This window comes from Mustelus asterias, chromosome 6 (genome assembly GCF_964213995.1).
Source record: "Mustelus asterias chromosome 6, sMusAst1.hap1.1, whole genome shotgun sequence".
Taxonomy (NCBI): Eukaryota; Metazoa; Chordata; class Chondrichthyes; order Carcharhiniformes; family Triakidae; genus Mustelus; species Mustelus asterias.
In genome coordinates, this window is record NC_135806.1 from 95,551,022 (window position 1) to 95,569,418 (window position 18,397).

General features: G+C 40.8%; 1 protein-coding gene across 1 annotated transcript in view; it reads left to right on the forward strand.

Annotated features, from left to right (window-relative positions):
* kiaa0825 (KIAA0825 ortholog) overlaps positions 1–18,397 on the forward strand; it is a 406,047-nt gene that overhangs the window by 65,069 nt on the left and 322,581 nt on the right. Inside the window, exons 3-4 of the mRNA XM_078214786.1 lie at positions 13,124–13,292; positions 16,394–17,063. Of these exons, the coding sequence (XP_078070912.1) occupies positions 13,124–13,292; positions 16,394–17,063 (839 nt within the window). The remainder of the gene's footprint in view (positions 1–13,123; positions 13,293–16,393; positions 17,064–18,397) is intronic.

The following is an 18,397-nucleotide window of genomic DNA, read 5'->3' on the forward strand; positions in this document are numbered from 1 at the left end:
ATAGAGGGTGGTGAATGTCTGGAACGAGCTGCCAGAGGTGGTAGTAGAGGCAGGTACAATTATATTTGTTAAAAAGCATTTAGACAGTTACATGGGTAAGATGGGTACAGAGGATATGGGCCAGACGCGGGCAATTGGGGCTAGCTTAGTGACTAACACAAAACAAAAGGGCTGAGCTCAATGTTGAGCTTTTGGTGTTGCGTGTATCATGCAGGGTGGTCCTTTAAAATTTATCTATCAAGTTCTCTTATCAGTGTTGGGAACAAATTACTGAAATCTCTGTAAAGACTGAAATTTATTTATAGACTCAGGTCATCGACTAGTACCCAGACTCTGTAGTGAAAGATTTATTTAAATGATACTTCCTAATAGAAGCAGATTGACTAGACTGACAACAGTTGAATTCTCTCTATTAGAAATCCATTATATCCCTTCTAATTGGAGACTTTAGCCTTGCACACAATGAAAGCCTTTGACGGAGAGTTTGAGGCTGGGATATACAGCTGTGGAATCATATTTCATGAGGTTGGGAACCACTTATAGTATATAGCAAGTTATTTGCCTCGCTTAACACAAGCAATCATTTACAAAGATCTATCTGACAACTGTATCACTAAGAAACTAAACCACAGGCAGTGTGGTATTGATTTTCATTTTACCTGTTCAGTTTTAAGAAAGGGCCTTTGATTCTGCTGAAGTATTGGTTTCAGTATACCTAAATTTCAACTCTTGGAAGCTCTTTCTAAGATCCTTCTTCCCAGTTTCAAATGGTGCATTATCCAGTACATTTTGACAAAAGGTACTTTTAAGTAGTTGTCTAATTAATGGATTTTATTTCAGTCATTTTAATTGCTTTATATTTCATTTTTAATTAAAAGAATACATGATTTGGTATTTTATGTTTATGTCCTTTATTTATTATCAATGGAAATTGGCACCATGAGAAAAGGATCTTTGTTATCAGAAGTAATCCTACAGATATAAACCAATCAGCAACAAAAGCCACTAACCACTTTGCCAAATTCGTACCTATTTTAATATATGGGTAAGTTATATACATAGCTATGAAAAGTTACTTTGCTGTTATTCTGTCAGCTTGCAGACTTAATTCAAAGGTTAAAGGTCAGAAATTACTGTTAATATATTTGGTGGAAAATTGTTTAGAATTGTGACATTCTGTTACCTTCTATTTTAATGGATGTGTTAAAATAGTGAACAGAAACATTCATAGAAATGTGATCAATATTGTCAACAGTAACATTATCCTGGGGGTTACCATTAACTAGAAACTTAGCAGTACTAGTCATATAAATACTTTGGCTGCAAGAGCAGGTCAGAGGCTGGGAATCCTGTGGCGAGTAACTCACCTCCTGACTCCCCAAAGCCTGTCCACCGCCTACAATGTGCAAGTCAGAGTGTAATGGAATACTCTCCACTTGTCTGGATGAGTGCAGCTCCAACAACACCCAAGAAGCTTGACACCATCCAGGACAAAGCAGTCCACTTGATTAGCACTGCATTCACAAACATTCGTTCCCTCCACTACCCATGCACAGTACCAGCAATGTGTACCTTCTACAAGATGTGCTGCAGGAACTCATAAAAGCATATTAGACAGCACCCACCATCTAGATCCAGAAGGATAAGGGCAGTGTAAACATAAGAACACAACCACCTGTGACCCTTCAAGCCACTCGCCATCCTGACTTGGAAATATATCGCCGTTCCTTCACTGTCAATGTATCAGAATGCTGGAACTCCCTCCTTCACAGCGCTGTGGGTGTACCTACACCACAAGGATTGCAGTGGTTCAAGAAGACAGCTCACCACCAACTTCTCAAGGGCAATTAAGTATGGGCAATAAACATGGCCAGCGAAGCCCACATCCCTTGAATGAATACAAAAACTCAAAACACTAAGCCACGCCTTTACAACATTTGGCGGGGCATCAAGGGGAGTAGCATTGAAACATAGCACATCCTTTGCCCATCTCAAATTCGTTCTTGAACTTCCTCTTTTCCTTTTGCTTCCTCCAAAGTGCACCTCTAGATTGGACCTTTATATACTGCAGTTGAGATTGAGTCATGTGTTCTCAACATGCCTGCTGCTAGGCATTGGAAAACAAACCCAGAAGTAAAATGATATTGAGCTGCTGAGGGTAAAAAGCCACAAACTGGGTAGGCTGAACTTTCCTTCAAGTTTCACATTCGATGTGAGATCTCTTTGCTCCAAATACATCCCCAGGTTTATATCAGGGTCTTTGAGCTCAAAATCAATTGGATTAATTGTCAAAGACGTGAATAATTTATATTAACAAGTTATTTTAACATTTATTAACATGTATAACTATAAATGTAAAATTATAAATAAATTATCAGTACAATAGATTATAATAGGTTATAATAGTATAATTATCAGTATAATTGCTTCATAGAACCTTAGTTAGACCGCACTTGGAATATAGTGTTCAATTATGGTTGCCACACTACCAGAAGGATGTGGAGGCTTTGCAGAAGGTACAGAGAAGATTTACCAGGATGTTGCCTGGTATGGAGGGCATTAGCTATGAGGAGAGGTTGGCGAAACTTGGTTTGTTCTCACTGGAAAGACGGAGGTTTAGAGGCGACCTGATAGAAGTCTACAAGATTATGAGGGGCACGGACAGAGTGGATAGTCAGAAGCTTTTTCCCAGGGTGGAAGAGTCAATTATTAAGGGGCATAGGTTTAAGGTGCGAGGGGCAAGATTTAAAGGAGCTGTTCGAGGCAAGTGTTTTTACACAGAGGGTGATGGGTGCCTGGAACTCGCTGCTGGGGAGGTAGTGGAAGCAGATACGATAGTGACTTTTAAGGGGTGTCTGGACAAATACATGAATAGGATGGGAATAGAGGGATATGGTCCCCGGAAGGGTAGCGGGCTTTAGTTCACACAGTAGCATTGTCGGTGAAGGGCCAAAGGGCCTGTTCCTGTGCTGTAATTTTCTTTGTTCTATAAATTGCATTTATATTTTAGGCTTGTGCTGTAATCTCGCATGATACTGTTCATGGGATGTTGGCAGATAGTTACTGGTTTATTTACTTGTATAGTTTTTATGTTGGTGTTTGCCTATGTCTATTTGACTTATTCTCTGTGTCTTTTTGTTCGTCTTGCTTTTGTCACCTTCCCTTTTGTTCCTGGTTGTTTTTTTTCTGCTCTTGGGTGTGAAGCGATATATGACGTGAAACTCCAAGTTCTAGCAGGACTAAATAGGGTAGATGCAAGAAGGATGTTCCCAATGATGGGAGTGTCCAGAACCAGGGGTCACAGTCTGAGGATATTGGATAGACCATTTAGGACAGAAATGAGGAGAAATTTCTACAGCCAGGGAGTGATCAGCTATCACAGAAAGTAGTTGAGGCTAAAACATTGAATGTTTTCAAGAAGCAGTTAGATATAGCACTTAAGGTGAAGGGGATCAAAAGATATGGAAGAAGGCTATTGAGTTGGATGATCAGCCATGATCATAATGAATGGTGGAGCAGGCTTGAACGGCCAAATGGCCTCCTCCTGCTCCTATTTCATAAGTTTCTATGATAAATAGAGACATTGAGGGGAACAGATTATGTTTTCTGGTGGTATTTGGAAGAGCAACATAATGGGTGGGAGTAAGTTGCTAACAATAAAATTAGGGGTACCTGGCAAAGACTGCTGGTATGAATGAAAATTAAGCTTTTGAAGGGTGTTTGGCAGGATCATGCAGCAACAGGGAAAGTGGTATTAAAAGCAGCCTGAAGTAGTAGCTGCAAGTCAGCATGGAGTCGTAGATCATTGGATAGCTTGCAACAGCTTGAGGCGATTCTCCCATCGTGACCCGCAAATTTTCTGGCGGGTCGGGTCGGGAGATGCGCGTCGGTCATTTTGCAGGATTCGCGCTTGCATTCCCAACACATGCACGTCTCCCAGAGCCAGAGAACAGGCGCAGTTGGTACTGTGCTGGAAACCGGTTTTAAGTGTATTTTTAATCTATTTTAAATGTCCTTATCGGGCCCGGCACAGAACTTGCCAGGCTCGATAGCATCTCCCACCCTGCCAGGAGTATTTCACTCTGGCAGGGTTTAGAGTAGCTCCCCACGTTCGGGGAACTAGTGGGCGACCCCGCCGGAGTGAAGGGGGGGACAGTCGAGGCTCCCAGGAGGTCGGGTGGCGGGAGGTTGGTGCCCCCTGGGCATGGGCACCTGGCAGTGCCAGCCTGTGCCCCCGCTACTGCCCAAGGGGCAAGGTGCCCATGCCCAGGCACTGCGCATTTGGCAACGCCAAGGGACAGGGCCTTTTGCAGTGGGGGTGGGGGGTCCCTCTGCCACTCTGTTTGGGGATCGGTCTGGGCTGGAGAGAGGCCGGTGATTGGGGCAGGCTTGGGGAGGGATAGCTCTGCCAGGGGGTCTGCCTCCCATCCGGGGGGGAGAGGGGTGTCTGCCTGCGGAGGTGGAGGGGGCTGGGTAATCTACTCGGGTGGGGGGGGGGATTGCCACTGCTTGGGGAGGTGAGGGGGGGAGATTGAGGCACTCCGGGACGAGGGGGATATCAGGGCTGGCCCATGAATTGTCGTGAGGACCACAATTGGGCATGGTGATGTCGGGAGGGGCAGCACTGTGGAGGTCACAGGCTGGCCAGTGATTGAGCTGGCCAGCAAATAGAGAGACTGACAGATCGGGACCACTGTGCATGCACAGAGTTCTGGAGCTTCTGCGTCTGGCGTGAATAGGCCCCCTCCCCCCCCCCCCGGGTTTTTAATGATATTCACGATTGGGACCTCTGCATTACTCAAGAGTGGGGAGATTTGGGTCTGAAGTTGCACTGAAAAAACAGTCGTGATCTTGACCAGTTTTCTCGCCAATTCAGCATTTTTGGGAGAATCGCTCCCCTTGTTTCACTGGTGTTGTGGAAACACAAATGTATTCTAGGAGCAAAGCTACATAAAGAGTGTAGTAAATTCCAGAAAAAAAATGCAGAATTAGGAGGAGCAGCCTGTGGTGCATGGCTGAGAGGGCACGGCAGAACCATAAAACATACTGAATTTCACGAGTTGACTAGAAGGGCATTTTGCATCTGAGAGAGGTGGGAGTTCATCTCCAGGAAGAGTGGAAGCAAAGGGCTTTCAAAGGGCAGTGAAGAGAGCAGGAGTTCACCCTGGGAAGGAGCAAGAGCAGTGGAACTATCCACTGCCAGCTTCCAGTCCGAATGGGCATTCCAAAAGAAAAATCAAGGTGTGACATCACGGGAACACATGGGTGGTTTTTGATAAGTATTAATTCGCTTTGCTTGTTTATCTTTCAAAACTCATAATTTATTAGTAATTGTAAGGATTTATTAGTAGTAGCAAGGTTTACTCATTGTAGTAAAGCTTATCAGGAATAGGGGGGGTTATCAAGTATAAATTAATGAGTTAAAATAGTTAACGCATGATAATGATGGCAGGGGAGGTGATTTGTTGCAAATGCAGAATGTAGGAGTTGCTGGACGTCAGCATGATCCAGATTGAACACGTTTGCAGTAAGTGTATGCAGCTTGAGGAGCTTCATCTCAGGAAAGTTACCTGGACACTTTCCTCCAGGAGGTGGTTATACCCCTTAGGCTAGGATCATCTGATTTGGTCAGCGGTCAGAACCAGCAGGGTGTGACTGCGAGTAGGGCAAGTAAGGGGATTGAGAAGCTGGAAGTGAAGGAGCCACAGCTGTTGAAATTTTCCAACAGGTTTAAGGTGCTTGCAGACTCCATGGACGAAAGCTGGGGCTGAAAGGTGAATGAGTGAACCAAACATTGTACAGGAAGCCATTCAAGCAGGGGCAGTTAAGAGCGATATAGTGATAGTCAGGGAAAGTACAGTCAGAGTGATAAAAGTTTGGGAAATCTGCTTTGGGTTGGAGGGAAACTTGCAGTGGGAGGTGGTGAATCCAGTGGTCATGGTCCAACTGGGCATCAATGACATGGGTAGAATTAGGAAAGATGTTCTGTTTGGTGAGTATGAGAAGCTAGAGACAAAATTAAAAAGCAGAGCTTCAAATAATGACCTCAGGATTATTACCTGAACCGCTAGCTTATTGGCATAGGGTAAATAAGATTGGAGAGTTGAATATGTGGCTCACAAATTGGTGTGGGAGGAATGGATTTAAAAGGATTTTAAAAAATCAGTTTGGTTGAAAATCAAACAAGCAAGCTAGTTGTGAGTAAGCATTCAAGGACACAAACTGCAAGCCGTTAGTTCTGAGGCAGAAGCATCACAGGTGGCAGTTCTCAAGGCATTTAATGTGGGATTGCTGGACCACTTTTTTCTGGTACCAAATGGTCTGAAAATAACATAGGGAGGTGATAACACTTACAGCTTGAGCATAAACTTTGTCTTTTGAACCTCCTTACTTTGGGAAAATTTATTAAGCACCAGGGACACCGGACAATGGAGGATAATTGATATCCACAAGTCAGACATAAGTTGTTACGTTAAGAACAAATTCTAGCCAGTAGTAAATTTAACTAAATAGCATGTATAAGCCTTTACACTGATTGATTGGATATTATAATAAGCAGACGTGCACATGTTGTGATTTGGTTAGTTGTAAGCATACCCCATGTATGATGTAAAGCTAATTGATAGTCGTGATTGGACTCATAATCAATAACAAATGTACACCTTTGTTGGTATATGCTAATTTCTAGTAACTGAACCCAAAAGTATAACGTCCGTGTAACCGTGGATCAGGGCTCTCTCGCGTGCTACAAGTTGGAGCACTGGCACCCTTGCTATAGCTCGAAATAAAGGCCGTTTTTAAACTTAAAAACGTTGGCTAGTCTATCGAGGGGAGCGAGGAATGGAATAGCTTGCTAGCCATTCTTTCCCCGCAACAGGGTTTTCATTCATGGGGCATTGGCATTAGTACTGAGGAAAGTGGGAGCAGTATCTTTGGGGTGGTGTTCACCTGAACCAGTGTTGGGACCAGTTGGGAACCAGTGTTTTGGTAAGTTGTATAAGAGAAGGCTTTAAACTAAACATGCAGTCAAAGAATCAAGTGTGGGAAGGTGTGATGAATTAAAGGGAAAAGAAAAGGCAAGAGAGCAAGGTAGCATTAAGGGAAATGATAATCGAGTATGACAGTAAGGGACAGAGTACACAGACTTGAGAGTGAGCCAATTAGGTGAGACGCTATGAAAATAGTAAAAGGACACAACTAAATAATCTGTATTTAAATGCACATGGCATTCGTAATAAAACAGATGAGCTGATAGCTCAAACAGAAATAAATGTTTATGATCTGATAGCCATTATAGAAGTATAAACACAAGGTGACAAAGGCAGGGACCTGAATATAAGAAGTGAAAGGGATGGAAGAATTTACAAAAATTACCAGGGTAAGGGTACAGAGAAAATTATTTGAACTAAAAGCTGACAAGTTCCAGATCGTGATGGACTTCGTCCCCAGGTCTTAAAAGAAGTGGCTTTTGAAATAGTTTGTTTTGTTTTGATTCCACCACCTAATCCTGACCACATGCAAATCAAAAGCTGCAACTTGTAGAGTGGCCCATTGAACAGCTGCAGAACAGGATCCCTCTGGCTTCAGGGATGCACATGAGGCCAGAGATAATGCAGACTTCTCATTGGGTTGTAGGCCTTTAGGAGGTGAGAAAGAAAAAAGTGAGATCATGGAGCAATTAGTTTCAGTTGATGTAGCAATGAACCTAATACAATTTGGGAAGTGAAGTAGTGACAAATTTCAGTTTCTATGATAAATTGAGAAGAAGGAATAATTATAATTCAAACGTAACTAGGAATTGCACAGACGTTAGATTTGTATTATATTGAATCTTAGGCTGCCAATTTACATTCTGCTCCACTTTGTTGAAAGGACAGTGGGAGTCCTAAATAAGTTTTCATTGCACTACTGGCGAAGTTACATCAACAGAGGGGAGGAGGCCCCAACTATATTGCATCTAGCAATTCTGTACTTCATTGGCATTTTTAATTTGGGATACTTTCAACTTTACAGTTTAAGTTTCAGAGTACTGTTGGCCAGAATTCTCCAGCGGGATTCTCTGGTCCCACCAGCAGTGCACCCCCGTCTGCGGGTTTCCCGTTGTGGGAATTCCCATTGACAACAGCAGGATCAGAGAATCCCACCGCTAACAAACAACATACCACCTCCTGCCAGCGGGAAACATGCAATTGAGAGGGCGGAGAATCTCACCCATGGTGTTTCATGCTAAGCATTCCAGTTAGCTATTCAGGTATAAAGTAGACTTGTATCTATGACCTTCCAGGAGGTAAGTAAGTACAGCAATTATCAGCTGGCATCACTAGAGTAAGCGGAGGTAAAGCAAGTTGTATATTAAACTGAAATGTCAGTCCAAATAAGTACTTAATTTGCTGACTAACAGGAGTCAAACAGTGTTGCATTCCAATTCGTTACCCATCGATATATACTGTGGTGGTGATAAGAGCAAGTATGCACTAACCAAATAAATTTCTACTACCAAGATTACCTTCTGCCTCTTAATGCGCTGTTTCGTCCCAGATTTCATTTGATGTATATTTTGAAGGACTTCATCTTTCATCGACTGTTTCTTATTATTTTAATGAAATGCTTTAAGAGGTTTTACGGATCCCAGAAAAATAAAGAAGAGAAAAATGGAGATTGGGCCTCTTGAGTTGGGAACTGCAGTTCCTGACGGGCAGTCTCTGCATGAACTTGCCCTGGAAAGGCCGCACATGCACAGATCATTCTTTTTATGGTCTGTGCACATATGCTGGCCGGAGAATGGGTGCACATGCACAGTTGCTCAGTGTTAAGCTGGTAAATGACCCTGCACACGTGCAGTTCATTTTGGTAGCTTTATTTTCTTTAAAGTCAGCCTTGAGCCTGCACTGCAGAGCAAACAAAAACAAAGGTGAAACAGAGTTAAAAGAAGATCAGATGACTTGGAAGAGAATGCCAATCTGCATTCTGCATAAAAGAAGCTGGATGATAGAGTGGGAGCTGCAGTGAGCAAGTCCCAGAGAAAATAAGAAAGTACCAAAAACCCAAACGTGGGACAGAAGAAGGTCTCCAGAAGGCAGTTTAGTTGAGGAACAAGAACAGGAATCAGAAACAAGTCCTGTTCAGTGAATTTAAAGTAAGGAGCAGAGGAAAAAGGCTTTGGATTCAAGATAGAAAGCTGCAACGTGCAGAACCAAAGCAAAATGGGCTTGCGAGAGCCAAAAGATCCAAGGAGACAGCCAAAAGTTGGTGATTCTTTACTATGGGCCTATTTCGAATGGAGAAGTGTTCCCTTAACTCCTCCAACGAGATACTGGGATAGATCAATCATTGATGGTGCAATTGGTATTCCAGATAGTTTTATGAAGGAAAAAGTATTGATAAAGGGATTTATGAGCCTGTTCCTTTGTGTCAAATCAATTTTGAAAATCACTTCATAAACTGAATTGATACATTGGGAATTATTCCTAGGTTACTTATTGAAGGGATAGATTTTATGATGGGGTAATTATTTGGCTAGTGGAGGTAATAATGTGGCACTGGCTGTATTGCAGCAGGCGGTTGATCTTGCTGATCTTAACCAACTCCTAAAAATTATTGTGGTAAAAAAATGAAACACTTTGCCGACAACGAGCAATTGAAGAAAAACCTGATTGACATAGTAAACCAACTTCCATGCATGAAATAAGAGTTTGCTAATGAAAAATGAGAATTGGTGAGAACAATTGAGAAACAGTCACCAAAAGTAGAACACTTCACTGAGCACTTAATGTCTGAATGATAACCTGTAGAAGTTAATTAACCAAGGTCAATATTCAATTAAAATTTGATGAATTTTAAGCATCAGAGGTTGCTATGAAATATCGTGGAAAATGCCTTGAACAAGAAAAGAAATTGTTGGTGAATCAGAATATTTGATAGAATACAGAATTAAAAACCAAAATTAGTGACTGTTAGAACTTTGCCATGAAAAGAACAATTGGATTCCTGAACTTTGATGCAATCTAGGGAAAATGAAGGAGAAAATGTGTGGTCAGGTGTTGCAGTTCTGAAGTTGTTCCTGTGAATAAAAAGTCCTTGCCGAATCAAGGTCCAGTTGAGCAAAGAACTTATCCAAGTAACAGTACTGATCTATCAACCTCAGTAATGGGCAGTACAGAGCAATTGAAGTGCCTGCAGAATTGGACATTAAAAATTGTCTACAAAAGGGACTGAAATTGCAAAATGATTTGGAAGGGTCAACGAACAGAGACACTGATTTACAGGTGCTTGCTGCCAATGTTAATACACAATGTACAGCAGTTGGAATCCAGGGAAGAGGACAATTTATAAAAGACAGGTCAAGAAATGTCAAGAAATGGAATGATGTAGTTCTTAAATATGCAAAAGAGTTGAAGAGTTAGAATAAACTATGAAATTCCAGAGGGAGCAGATAATTGGCATGGCTCAAAGAGAGGTTGAAAAGACCTGTTTGAAATGGGGTTGGAAGATGCAACAAGATCATAAAATGTTCATAGAAACATGAAGGTTAAATTATGACATTTTTATGAAGTAAAAGTTCTGCTAGTCTTGGTACATTATTTGATTTTATGTTTAAGTCTTTGTAATTATATACTATGACATGTAATTGTGAAACAAGATGGAAATTTTCCATCTTGCCATCTTCCATTGGGGTGGCACAGTGGTTAGCACTGCTGCCTCACAGGGCCAGGGACCCGGGTTCAATTACCAGCTTGGGTCGCTGTCTGTGCGGAGTCTGCACGTTCTTCCTGGTTTGTGCGTGGGTTTCCTCCGGGTGCTCCGGTTTCCTTCCACTGTCCAAAAGATGTGTTGGTTAGGTGCATTGGCTATGCTAACTTCCCCCTCAGCGAACCCGAACAAGTGCCGGAGTGTGGGACTTTCACAGTAACTTCTTCGCAGTGTTAATGTATGCCTACTTGTGACTAATAAATAAACTTTAACTTTTTACTTTTACTTTGTGCAGTATGTAATAAACTATTTGTTGGATGTCTATGATGCTATGTTTATGTGAAATGGATATCGGGCAATTGTAAAGAATACTTCACAGTCGTGAAGCTTTCTTTCTTTCAAGATGACGGGTGTTATGGACCCCAGAAAATAAAGAAAAAGAAAAGACAAACTTAACTTTTTAAAAATGGAGATTGGTCCTCCGAGATGGGAATTATTGTTCTTGATGGACCTCAGCAGCCTCTGCACCTGCAACCACCCTGGAAAGACTGCTCTTGCACAGATTGTTCTTTTTACAATCTTATATTCTGCACCTATGCCAGCTGGAAATTGGCTGCAGTTGGTCAGGTTTCCTGGTATTAGGCCAGTAACTGATCCTGTGCACATATGCAGTTAGTTTTATTTAAAGCTAGTCCTGCACCTGAGCAGGAGGGCAAATGGGGGGGAAAAAAGCAAAACAGAGCTAAAAGGTCAGATGACTCAGAAGAGTCATTCTACAGAAAGTGCCAGAAGAAACTGGATGCAAGAGTGGGAGCTACAGGGAGAAACTCCCAAAGAGAAAAAGGAAGTCCCAAAAACCAGATTGTGGGTCAAAAGAAAGTTCTAGGAAGGAAGTTAAGTCAAGGAACAAGAACAGGAATTGGAATAGGTCCTGTTCAGTTAAGTTAAAGTAAGGAACACAAGAAAAGGCTTTGAGTTAAAGAGGGAAAACTGCAGTATGCAGAATGAAGGCACTTGCAAGAAGCCAGAAGATCCAAGGAGATGGCCAAAGGTTGGTGACTCCATAATACAGGCATGTGAGATGTAGCGTTCTGTTGGTATGGCTGATTATCTGAGAGTGTGTGTGGAAGGCAAAGCTTAAATGCACATGGTTATCCAGGAGAGAGGAACATCAGAAGGAGAGATCGAAATGCTGGAAATAGATTCTTGTTGAAGACATCCAAGTGAAAGCATTGTTTTGGATAAAATTCCCAGATACATTCTTTGGGAGTGGAGATTGGAAACCCTTGTGCGAAAGATATTTGCATGTGACCAGTTGGCAGTATGACTGATATCTGGGGGAAGTTGTTGAGATATTCATAGTCATCTGCTTTGGGTGGTATCTGTCACTTGGTTTCAGAGTGTAGTGTGTCTGACCATAGGTCGCCTATTGGTTTATATGGACTGTATACTTACTGTGAACACTGAGATAGATTTTGTACTTTGTGGTATAAGTACAAATCTGTATATATTTGTAAAGGTATAGTTGAAGGTGAAGGCATAGGGTAATAAAGTTAATATTTCCTGGTTTAATAAATGTTTATGTTAAAAGTTCATCTGAGACACCTGTGACTCTAATCATTAGCCACCCTCCATGTTTCTAAACAAAAAGTTAAAGTTAGGATCTATCAAGCCAAGTTCTACCCTGGGAATCTGACTTCATCTGTTGTAACATCTGCTGGGATCATAACAATGGGTGAGTTTTAGTGGGTCTGTTCTCCGCAGGCACAAATCCTATTATGGCTGCTAAATCTCGTGAGTGGGCCGCAACAGGATTTGTGCCGGTGAGATAGGCCTCCCCCCAAAATCAACCTAAAGATTATTAAAGGCTCAATGCCATATCTTCAGGCCCCATGGAATGCTCCCCCCAGGGGTGCGTGACATCACGCTGGTGCATTTCTCTACTGTTTTTCGTAAATGGCATTTGCACAATAAATGTTATTAATCTAACTAGAGAAAAACTGTGACAGGAATCCTGCTGTGGATCATAAAAAAACATTTGTCAGGAGGTGTTAGAGTGTAATGGATCTTTAAAAAATTGTCAGTGGAATTATGATGTTGGAGGAAGGACTTTTTCATTACAAAATTTAACAGACATCTAGGATGGTTTCCCAATTGAATAGTGAAATTTAAAATGTTAGAATTAGTCAAGAAGCTGTTAGATACTGTGAAGGGGTAATCATAGGTTCCTATGAAAGGGTAAACTTAACAAGGCAAACGGATTCCCTCATCTATACTAAGTTTGTGAAAAGAGAAAAGATTAAAACAAAATTCACTTCATTATTGCCTGTCCAAAATATCTGTATTTAAGTTGTCATTCCTTTTGCATGGTTTTGTTACATCAAAGACGTTTGATTTAATTTGTTTCTTATATGTCTCCATTCTTGTCTTTCAGCATTGAACAAACTATGAGGGAACTACAGTCAGACCTTAGTAAGATGTGCATTGGAGAAAAATTGCAAAACACTGGTGATTGCCTACAGTGGTTAAGCAGTTACAATATTTCTTGTGTCAAACCATTCACCACTCCATGTGACCAGTTGACGAGCTTTCTTAAAGCAGTGGTAAATCACTTATTTTTTAAATGTTGAAACATAGTGAAAAAGTTTGCTAGCAACTTATTTGTTACTAATTTGCAAAATTGTTGTTTTCAAACTTGAGAAAGTACCTCAATATTCATGCAACACTTCAAATTCATCTTGAATTTATGTTTACTTTAATTACCTTCAAAGGTTTTTATTTGTCTCTGTTGCAAAAATGACAGAACAAAACAATGTAGAATGAGGAGCAGGATTTTTGGTTTTGTGTTGGGACCCTGATGTTGGGATCAAATGGGAGGTCCTCACCTTACACCACACAGGGAGCTGTCAAACGGCAGTGATTTTTCCTGAATTGGTCATTTAGTGTCCAGAAGATGTGCTTGTCATCAAATTAAACATGGCAGATGGGCTCTGAAAACTGGAAGGCCAATAGAGCGGAAGGAGCTGCAGCCTGCTGATTAAGATGAGAAAGATTGCTTCCGACTTGAGATACCCTCGAAACACTAACATTTTTCTGTTAAGAAATGGCCACAGTTGTGGGCCATCATAATAGAGGGGAAAGCCCCCCACATGGTGATCTTTGGCCTTAGCTGTGGTTAGGCAGGCGAGGAAGGCGTCAAGCTCTGCCTTATTCTCCAGTATACTGTTGGGAGGCCGTTTCTAGGTAGTTCGACCTGTTCTTGACACAGTGAGAGGCCCACAGGCTCACTGGAATTTTCCAGTCAGCCTCTGTTAAATTGCCTTAATTAGCTGTTGACTTACCTTAATTGACTATCTACCTTTTGCAGAAGGGCAACCCTTTCGCCTCCAATGCCACCTCTGGGAAAATGGTCGAGGTGTGGGATGCTGTCAGTAGAAAGGCCAGGGATGCAACTTTATGTACTCACTTGCCTCCGTCCTTGACTCCATGGGGGAGTAAAAACTCAGCCCGACAAATCTACCTACCTTTTATGAGTTTTGATTAAGTTTGAAATAGTGTGCTTAGTAGTCAGGTGGACAGAGATGCAATAATATCAAATTGTGAGTTAGAGATAGCAGCAAAGTGCTGTTTAATGAAAAATAAGTTAAACCTGGTTCACCATCCTGACTTGGAAATATATCGGCGTACAGTGCTGGGTCAAAATCCTGGAATTCCCTCCCTAATGGCATTGTGTGTCAACCCACAGAACATGGACTGCAGCGATTCAAGAAGGCAGCTCACCCCCACCTTCTCAAGGGCAACTATAAGGATGGGCAATAAATGCTGGCCAGCCAGCAATGCCCTTAAATGACCTTAATGAATGAATTTTAAAAAGTCACATATATAATATTGTTTTTCTTCTGTCTGCTTAATATTCCTCCTCTTCCTAAATATTATATTACAATTTCTTCCCTGCTGCTGTCAGACTTCTGAATGGTCCTATCATATCTTAAGCTGATCTTTCTTTTCACCCCATCTGTAACTGCAACACTATATTCTGTGCCCTCTCTTTTCCTTCTCCCCAATGTACTCAATGAATGGTATGTTTTGTCTGTACTGCACGCAAGAAACAATACTTTTCACTGTATCCTAATACATGTGACAATAATAAATCAAATCAAACTATCTGGAATATTTGGCTGCCAGACATGATCATCATGTAGGCTACTCTCTTGAACAGTTAATTCTTGAAGTTTACAAAATAGAAGTAGGCCATTCAGCTCATTGTGCTGTACAGGATCTTTGAAAGAGCTAGCCAATTAGTTCTTTGCTCTTTCCCAATAGCCGTGTAATATCGTTGAACCACAATTGTTTCTGGGCAGGAGGAGTCTAGTTTATCTTGGTCAGGCGGGGCAGTGACTGATGATTGTGGGAGTATGTGTACTTGCATTTGGGTGAGTTGCTTACTTTCTTGAAGATAATCCCAAGGGCTGGTTTCCTGAGTACAACTTGTGTAGAATATCTTGGAGAGAGACCTTCAAACAGGCAATAGGCCTCTTAGTTACACCTGCAAAGGCCCTAATATGGGTAAAAGCATTGTCTTATCCAAAATGGCATGAGGTGCACTTCAGATTGGAAATGTGCACCCACTTCCTGCCTGCCACATTGGGAGTCGAGAAGTCTTACATATACCCAACTCCCTCTGCACTTCCGCAGTGCTGAAGTCTTGTTTGGCAGCTTCTTTTTGAAAGTGATTTAAGGTGAGGTGGGCAAATCAGACAAACTGACTCATATACCAGTAAGTTTTACAGGTTTCTGTAACCTTCTGATCCCCTGCCCAGATAGATATCTTTTATTTATAACTCTGGAAAATAAGTGCAAGGAGGCAATTCATCCATAAGGATCATTACTAAACTCAATGTAGAGGCATATACATTCATGGCCCAGCATATACATTGACATATCTTTGAAATTAGGCTAATAAATTAAAATAGTAGTCACAGCATGCTCATGATTTCCCAATGCACTATATTGTCTACTCTTGCGCTTGTGGTGACACTGAACTAAATCGATCATTTCCCTATAGAGAGGGAGGAAAAATCAGTGGGAAGCTCACCTGAGACTCTGGTCATGCACATTGGCTCAGAGCAACAACTATTAACCTGTATTAACACTGCCTGTTCATTCTCTGAGTCTTCTGGACAAGATACCCAGAGGGCAAAGAGAAAGATTTGTTACCCAAAAGAGGTGAGAAAATAGCTTTCCCACAGAAAACATATGAAGTGAATGTACTAACGACTGCTTTGAGGAAGTCCAGTCAAAAATATAGAAAAAATAGCACACAAAAGAATTTAAGTCCCTTGTGTGAATTCCTTACTCTGCAGTCCAAGATAGCTTCAAGGTCAAGGAGTAGGAATTTTATTTCAAAATACCATATGAGTAAATAATGCAAAATTTATTCTTTGCTTTTGCTGTAAACAAACTGCAAATTTATAGCTAGAAAAGATTTTGGAAGCTTGTGTATAAAGAGTATTCCCATTGCACTCAATAATATTCCTAAAGTTGCCTGAGGTGCAATATCTATCTTGTACTGTGAGGCTCTGGTTCCTGATATAGATATCATCATTATAACTGTCAAGAAGAAACAGTAACTGGTTACTGCTGATGTCAGTTATGTAGCTATCTGTGAGTATTTATTCTTGTCTCTTGTTTTCTTTATTACAAGCTTCACTTTCTGAAGACAGAAGAATGCCCAGAAGAAATGATCATGCAGCTACTCCTGGACCTCTCTGCTGAGTGCGGTGTTGTATTTCCATTGAATTCATGTGGAGCTTCATTTCATGTTCCTTCTACTACTTCAGTTCATTCCATCGAGTTCAATGATTCTCTTGATGCCCTGTCTGTGTGGGATGATGTGAGGTTACATCTTCGCAGGTTTTTGGTTGATAAGCTTCAAAATTGTCAAGGAATGAATAACACGCTTCCAAATATTCAATTCAAAGCACAGTGTCTTCAGCAACTTTTATTTCTGTACCCAGAAACTGAAGTTCTAACCAAATATCAAAGTATCCAGTGCAAATCTGTGCAAGATCTGCTGCAGAGTAATATCTTGACCAACATCGATGAGATCAGTTTTGACAAAGTGGCTCATGGGTTTGAAAACATGATTCCTGTGGTGTGTACGATGATGAGACAAGATTTGTATGCTTTACGTACACTTGTGGAGGGTACTAAAGTATTGGAATTTATTAATGATGCATACTTACTGAATATTGCAGAAGAACTCTACATTTTTACTGAAAAACTTTGTGCACAACAGTTGAGGAAAAATGTGCAACACTTGGCGAAGACAAACAAAAGTTTAAACAAACAAAAAGGAGCAGTACAGTTTGTGGGTTAGTGCCTTTCATTGCCACTTACTTTGCATAAAGAGCTTTTAATATGTTTGATGAATGTGTAGATATTTGTTTATTTAAATTAATGTTTACTACATTGTCAGCTTTCACTTGCTGGTAACACTTTCAGCTCTGAATCAGAGGGTTGTGAGTTCAAGCCCCCAAATTCGGTTCCAGGCTGATTCATTGAAGTACTGAAGGAGTGCTACATTGTTCAAGGCGTCATCTTTGGATGAAACATTAAACCAAGGCTTTGTCTGTGCTCTCAGGTGCATGAAAATATATTTTTCTTCCTCTTTTAAAAAAAACTCTTTTTCTCTTTACTCCAGTCACCCACGAGCACGATGGGGCTCCTTCTGTGCTACAGGGAGAGGTTGAAAAAGTTAGGATTGTTCTTGAATTTGAAGTTGAAGGGGTGACGGAATAGAGATCAAGATAATGAAGTTCTGAAAGAACAAATAGGGAAAGATTCCTTCTGCAAACTGTCAATAACTAGTGGTAATTGATTTAAAGTTTAGTTTATTAGTGTCACAAGTAGGCTTACATTAACAGTGCAATGAAGTTAATGTGAAAATCCCCTAATCTCCGCTAGGAGATGTAGTGTACCCAACATCTCCTAGTGTTGGGGTACGCTAGGACAAAAAGTGGAGATATGGGACTTACTCTTTCAAAGAGTCAGCCCTGTCACAGACCAAATAAATCCCTCCTTTGTGTTGTAGGTTTCTCTGATTCAATGCTTCTAAAATGCAGTAATATGTTTGCATTGAGTTCTGAGCCTAGGCTGATATTTACGATTGTATGACTTTTCTACATCACAGAAAATTTTCATCACCACCAGTGTATCTCATGTAATAGCAAACCAATGGGAAAGGAGAAAATATAGCCAGCAGTGAAGTGTGGGTGAGATTAACATTTATTTTCTGAATTCTCCACTGAAGATACAACTTTACCATAAAAACAAAAACACGCATATAACTATTATATGTTTTCCCTTTTAGTAATAGTTGCAGCAGTTCCATTCAATTAACATATCCATGTGAATGCTAATGTACAACATGATTTAATACAATCTGAGGTGAGGCCTGGCAGAGGTCACTTAATTTCACGAGAATATTTGTCATTTCCACTTGCAAAATTCATATTTAGTAAATTAAACTATTTTCTTTCTTTTTACATACATTGATATTTTTATTATAATGTGACTTATTTATAATCTGAACTATCCCTAATTCAATATTTTCACAATTTGTTTTATGAAGGATCATTTAATTGTGTAACTATTGAACAGTTGAGTACCTGACTACTGATTATAGCAACTAAGCCAATGAGTTATA